Consider the following 6,864-nt stretch of genomic DNA (forward strand, 5'->3'; position numbering starts at 1 on the left):
ATTAATTGTATTCAGTTATTCTCAAAATAATCCATTTAATTTTGTCTCCTAGTAAGAGAAAAAAATCGAAATGCTAGAAAGTTAGCAGAGAGGCATAGAATTAGAGGTACTTATAGATCATCTAGTCTGACATTTCATTTTACAAGTGGGAAAACCAATGCCCAGAGGAATTAAGTGATTTTTCTAAGGTCACATGGTAACCTGGTAGAATTGGCATAATTGAGATAAGAACCCAGATGTTCTGCCTCTGAGCCAGCCCTCTGAGGGTGAAACCAGACTGTGCTCACAAACACACCTCTTCTCCTGGCCCAATGGTGTTACACAAATTAAAAGCAAACAAATAGTGGCGAACAAGCAAAACAAAACAAAACAAAAAACCAGATGAAATTGAAGCAGTGATCTAGTCAAAGTTCATCAAGAAGGAAGGAAAGCAGACCCTTCCCTGTGGTCTGGGAAAAGACATCACAACTGTGACATCCTGTGAGACCCCATTCTAACTCTCCTTCCCCTTTTCTCCCTAAGAACCATAGATTTAACAATGCTTCTCTTTTGCATTAACATTCGAAGTGTGTTCTGCGGCAGCATCAGCAAGATAGGAGAGATTGTTCAAAATGCAAATCTCTGCCCATCGCATTCAGGCCTGCTGAATCATAGCCTGCATTTCTGCAAGATCTTCCTGCATTTCTGCAAGATCTGCACCAGTCTACACCATCTAATAAAGAATAAACAATCATCCTACAGGTCAGTGCCCATGCCACGTGCCAAAGACACTGGGGAATCCAATTCCAAATGGCTTGTGAACTAGCTCCCACCTACAGCATCCCACCCTCTCATTTTCAGTAGTTAAACCCCTAATTCTCCACCATCTTGCAAGACAGAGGAGGATTCACACCCTCTGCATGGCTGCTGGGCGAGCACCAGCACCACCCGGCATACCATAGAGGCTTTTGCAATTTGGCATGCTCTTTTTTAAAAGGCTCATATCCTCTCTCCTACATCATAGAAAAGAATATGCATAACTCTTTTTTTTATAGTAACGGGGAAATACCTTCTAATATGTTTGTAATTCCCCCACAATCACTGGCAAATGAGACATAATTAATCACTAATATTCACCCTGTAAGGAGAAACTTTTGCAAGAACTGAGTGCATTCAAAACTAAAAGTGACTAATGGACAAGAAGATGTCTAACTTTCAAAGGGTAATGGCTGCTGTATTTAAGTTACATATTTTATGAAGCTACATTTTTTTTTGGATAGAAGTCTAGGCTAAATGATCACAGATGAGTCAGCATTTATTGACTACTATGACATGAGCCTGGTCTAGCCATCAAAGACGTTAAGTATCAGAAGGTCCTTTACAAAAGGATCATTCAAAGTTAATCTAGATTGGATTGACTGGATCTGAATTCTGATTCCACTACTTAATATTTTTACGACATCGAGTATGTTACCTAATTCTCCAAACTTCGATTTCCCTTCTATAAATGAAAATACCATTAATACTTCACAGCTCTGATGTGAGGATTACATCTAAAGAATTTAACATAGTGCCTGGTACACAGCCATTACTAAATAAATTTTAGCTACAATTATTTCCTATCATACTCTGTTTTGCAAATAAAAGGATTTTGGAAAATGTAGAAGTCCTAAGATAGTTTAACATTGAAAACTGTGTGTAGTTAACTGATAAAGGTTCATTAATGTACCCTACCAGTGCTTGCTGAGTGCCTCCTAGGGGCTAGGCAGTGTGCTAGTGTGGATGAAAAAGTGGTGAACAGATTCCAGTTCCCGCCCCCGGCGAGTTCCCATCTTACCTGTGAAGCCTGATACCTACCCAAGCAATGTTCTATAAGTGCCACCTGAAAGATTATAACAATTTTCAACACCAAAAATGAAATCTAAATTCCTTTGTCTTGGGAAAGGCCTCCTTTAGATAAAATACTATCAAGTATCCATTCTAATCCTACTCCATCACTACTCCAACAACGTGAAACCGAATCATCTGTCTTCTCTTCCACTTTCCTGCTCCCCGTGCAGCTCATGGTCAGGGCCCTCCTTGGTCTCTGACCCTTGGAGTCAGGTTCTTCCTTGTTACCACACCCACCTGTACATTTCAGTTTACAGTCAAGGTGCTTCCTCTAGCAAACAAAAGCTTCTGTCTGAAGCCTAATGCCCATCACTTGGTCTTAGTCACTGGTTTTGTTTCACTGCCTTGATTTCTCTGACCATTATCCACAGATAGCTCCAAAGAGGCCATGTTACCCAGTGGTTATGACTATAAGGTCAAGAATCTGATTGCCTCAGTTCAATCCTGGACTGGACAGTCAGCATCTGTGATACTGGGCAAGTTACTCAACCTCTCTGTGCTTCAGTTTCCCTATAAGTAAAGTGGGGATATTGTTTTTTGCCTCAAAGGACTGTTTTGAGGATTAAATAAGATTATATATATATAAAGTACATTGACTGGCCGAGAGAGAGAAAAAGAGAGAGGGAATGAGAGAGAGAGAGAGATATTATGGTGTTGTTATCTTGGTGTATTGGTTCTGGGTTTTAGCTCAACTAAATCACCAATCTCAGTAAGAATGGCCTTTATTCTCATCTTCTTTATGTTCTGTGTTCCTCCAGAAGTCTAAAGATTTTTGTGACTCTGCCCTTAGGAGTCATTGTCCATGACAACCAGGTTCTCATAAATGATCTCATCTTCTAGGCCTTATAGAGCATAGATCAGCTCACTGTGGCACATGAGACTGGAAGTATACCCTCTTTCACATAACACATCCATCTTTGGAATAATTTAGCTTTGTTCTTTATTGATGACACTGATGTTGGTATAGACAATGCACGTTGTTGTGGTTAAGTACTGAGGGCTTAATTTAACCACAACAGACTGTTGTCTGAGCTAGACTGTCAAGGCAAAAACCTGACATTTGCTAGTTTCTGGTATGTGTGTATATAATAGAGTGATAATAGGATCTTCTTCATGGCTTTGTTATGATGACTAAATGAGATGGTCCATGGAAAGTGCTATCAATACATAGTGTATAGCACTGGGAGAGCAATTAACCAAAATGTTACTAGTATAAAAACCCATTTTCTTCTTACATTCAGTGAACTCTGCTGCCCACACACAGTAATTAAGAGTTGGGTTGAGTAATTATTGATTCCCAAGAGCAACACACTTATTCTTCTGAACAAGTCTTTTGTTCACTCTTACTATGAAATTGTGAAAGACTGGATGCAAGCGGCCATCCTAGTCTCAAGACAGGTTAGAAAGTAGATTTTAGGGGTGCTTGGGTAGCTCAGTTGGTTAAGTGTCCCACTCTTGATTTCAGCTCAGGTCATGATCTCAGGGTCCTGGGATCAAGCCCTATGTTGTACTCCATGCTCAGCGAAGAGTCTGCTTCTCCCTCTCCCTCTGCTTCTCCCCCCCACTAGCATTCTCTGTCCCTGTCTCTCTCAAATAAATAAATAAAATATTTTTTAAAAGAGGGTGGATTTTATAGGTAACACCCTACAAATCCATCTGAAATGTATAGGATTCATCCCTGATCATTGGATCTGTACTGTAGAAGGAATCCATAAAAACCAATCCTCTACCAACCTGGAATAGCCAGCTATGCTATACTAGCCACTTAACAGTCTCTGGTCAAATTTCCTATTTCGAGACACCTAATGAGGGAAATGATGCACATGCAGACCAACTCAGATGGAAATGCTGATAAAAAGACACCAGAAAACTACATATTGAGATAGTCTGTATATCTACATAATTTACAGATCAACACTCAAAACACTCAAAATTTTCTGGGGAATCCATAAACAGCCCAAATTGTTTTCTTTGATACCCCTTATAAGCCTATTCAACAAGAGAATGCCCAGTTTGGCTCCTTTGCTAGCTACTAGTAACAAGTTTATCTCTGAAGCTGTGAACAATATGCACTGTTCTCACACTGTCTACAGATTTTTCCTTCTCCTCTCCTTTGTCCTATATACATTGCATTGATTTTGTTCCTTCACTCAGCCTGCTCATTTACTCCCTGAATCAATCATTTTCATCCAAAATTTCTCACCATCATGCAACACACTAAATAAATATCTGAGTTATTATTTAACAGTTATCTTTATCAGGACAAGTACAATTTTAGGAGAATGGACAAGTGTGCCTCTGGGTTTGGGGGGATGACTGTCCTTCACAGCAGCTTTTTTTTTCTTCCAAATCTTATGATATATGTGGTTAGTGAGTTTAAACACTTAGGTTAGAGAGGTAGATAGACTGTATTCTACTTCTGGGACCCAGAAAATGAATTAAAACCATTTTTAATTTCACAGATATTAAATTCAATGAGCAATAAAAGAAAAAAATCATATCTGATAAAATCACACTTGCTAGATAATCCATGAATACAACACATCTAAAACTTTTCATTCAAAGGAAGAGGGAAGGCTTGCTCTTGTGTCCTTTAGGCACATCTAAGATGAGAGTAGTGAAATTTTCTGGATTTAGGCAGCAATCAAACTCTTAGGCTGGTGATTCCAATGTCACTCCAATTGGGAATGACTTTCCTTGTACAGCACTCTCCTCAGGGCACTCCTGACCTCTGCATTTCTCAAACTGTAGATCAGAGGGTTCAGCGTAGGGTTAAAAAGACTGTAAAACAAGAAAAGGATCTTCTGCTGTTCTTCAGGGTGGCGGGATTTGGGGGCCATGTACACGACAATGGCACTGCCAAAGAAGAGCCCCACCACACAGAGGTGGGAGGAACAGGTGGAGAAGGCCTTTCTGCGGCCCTCCCCGGACCGGATCCTCAGGATGGCAAACAGGATGCGTGAGTAGGACACCAGGACCAAGCAGAAGGGCCCAACTAAGATAAACATACAGGCAACAAAGATGACCACTTGGTTGAGCCAGGTGTCAGCACAGGCCAACTTGAGGACAGACAGGATTTCACAGAAGAAGTGGTTGATTTCACGAGGCCCACAGAAGGGCAGCCTCAGGATGAGGCTCACATGGACCAGGGCCAGCAGGGAACCACATGCCCAGGAAGTCACCACCAGGGTGATGCAGACCCTCCAACTCATGATGGCAGAATATCGGAGGGGGTGGCAGATGGCCACATACCGATCATAGGACATCACCACTAGGAGAAGACATTCTGTGACAGCAAATGTCAAAAAGAGAAAGGCCTGTGTCAAGCAGCCAGCAAAGGAGATGGGCTTGTCTGGCTTCAGGAGGTTCACCAACATCCGGGGCACGGTGTTGCAGGCATAGGCTATGTCAACGATGGCCAGGTGGGAGAGGAAGAAGTACATGGGGGTATGCAGTCGGGAGTCCTGCCAGATGAGCCCCAGGATGAGCCCGTTCCCCAGCAGGGTGAAGGTGTAGAAGAGGGAGAAGAGCCCAAAAAGGAATATGTGCATCTTCAGGCCAAGATGAAATCCTAATAGGATGAATTCTATAACCATTGTTTGATTTTTCTCCATTTTACTATTAAAGAGAGAACCAAATAGCTATTGACACAATTATTGTAAAACAACTCTTTTATTTATTGTTTCATAAATTTTTGTTGTGTGCAAAATTATTAGGAAACAACTTTAAGACCTCACTGAATTATAAAGAAGGAAGGAAGGAAAGTAGGAAAGAGAAAGAGAGAAAGAAAGATAGATTGATTTACCTACGTAAACAAATTTAAATTAAGAGTCTGTCTTTAAGCTAAATTCTTAATCTGACATCTAGTTTTATAGAAGGGAATATGTCACCAGTGATTACCTATATTGAGCCATTGATACTGCGATGGAATAAAAAATAATCAGGAAATATGGATTGTCTCAGAGCTACATATGTACGAATCTGTAAGAGAATTACTGTATAGCAGAAATAATCAGTAACAGAGGAGCTTTCAATTAGAGTGGTCCTGGAAAAGAAAACAATTTTACTTATTTCAGCTGAAATCATGATTGAGTTACTCTCAGAATCTAAATCCCATGTTCATGGATTAGAAGAATTAATATTGTTAAAATGTCCATACTACTCAAAGCCATCTATAGATTCAATGCAATCCCTGTCAAAATTCCAACAACATTTTTATAAAAGTAGGAAAAAAATTCAAAAAATTTAAGGGACCCCAAAAGACCTTGAATAATCAAAGTAATTCTGAGAAAGAAGAAAGCAAAAGTCATTACCCTTCTTGATTTCAAGCTATATATTAAAGCTGTAGTAATCAAAACAATATGATACAATTATAAAAAAAGACACACAGATCAGTGAAAAAGAATCAAGAGCCCAGAAATAAACTCATACAAATATGATCCACTAATATTTGACAATGGAGCCAAGAAAACTCAATGGGGAAAAGACACTCTCTTCAATAAATGGTGCTGGAATAATAGGATATTCACATGTAAAAGAATGAAACTAGACCCCTACCTCACACTGCTCACAAAAATTAACTCAAAATGGATGAAAGACCTAAATATAAGACCCCAAACCATAAAATTCCTAGAAGGAACATAGGGAAAAAGCTCCTTGACATGTTTTGGCAATGATTTTTTAAGAAGATTTATTTATTTATTTATTTTAGAGACAGAGGGTGTGCAAGTAGGGGGAGGGACAGAAAGAGAGGGAGAGAATCTCAAGCAGACTCCTGGCTGAGCGTGGAGCCCAGTGCAGGGCTCAATCTCCGGACCCCGAGATCATGACCTGACCTGAAATCATGAATCTAGCGCTTAACTGACTGAGCCACTCAGGCACCCCGGGAATGATTTTTTAAATATAACACCTAAAGCACAAGCAACAAAATAAAAAATAAACAAGTGGGATTATATCAAACTAAAAAGCTCCTACACAGCAGAAGAAATGATCAAC

At 39.9% G+C, this 6,864-nt stretch overlaps 1 protein-coding gene across 1 annotated transcript; it reads right to left on the reverse strand.

Annotated features, from left to right (window-relative positions):
* Nucleotides 1-3,743: 3,743 nt before the first annotated feature.
* Nucleotides 3,744-5,483, reverse strand: LOC116629335 (olfactory receptor 2A1/2A42-like). The gene has a single exon (XM_032399636.1). The coding sequence runs from the start codon at nucleotides 5,481-5,483 to the stop codon at nucleotides 4,542-4,544; it is 942 nt and encodes a 313-aa protein (XP_032255527.1). The 3' UTR covers nucleotides 3,744-4,541.
* Nucleotides 5,484-6,864: the final 1,381 nt, after the last annotated feature.

The sequence above is a fragment of the Phoca vitulina genome, unplaced genomic scaffold, assembly GCF_004348235.1.
Source record: "Phoca vitulina isolate PV1807 unplaced genomic scaffold, GSC_HSeal_1.0 scaffold635, whole genome shotgun sequence".
In the NCBI taxonomy this organism is placed as follows: Eukaryota; Metazoa; Chordata; class Mammalia; order Carnivora; family Phocidae; genus Phoca; species Phoca vitulina.

Coding starts and splice junctions, on each gene's coding strand:
- LOC116629335 (XM_032399636.1), bottom strand. CDS start 5,483: ATGGAGAAAAATCAAACAATGGTTATAGAATTCATCCTATTAGGATTT.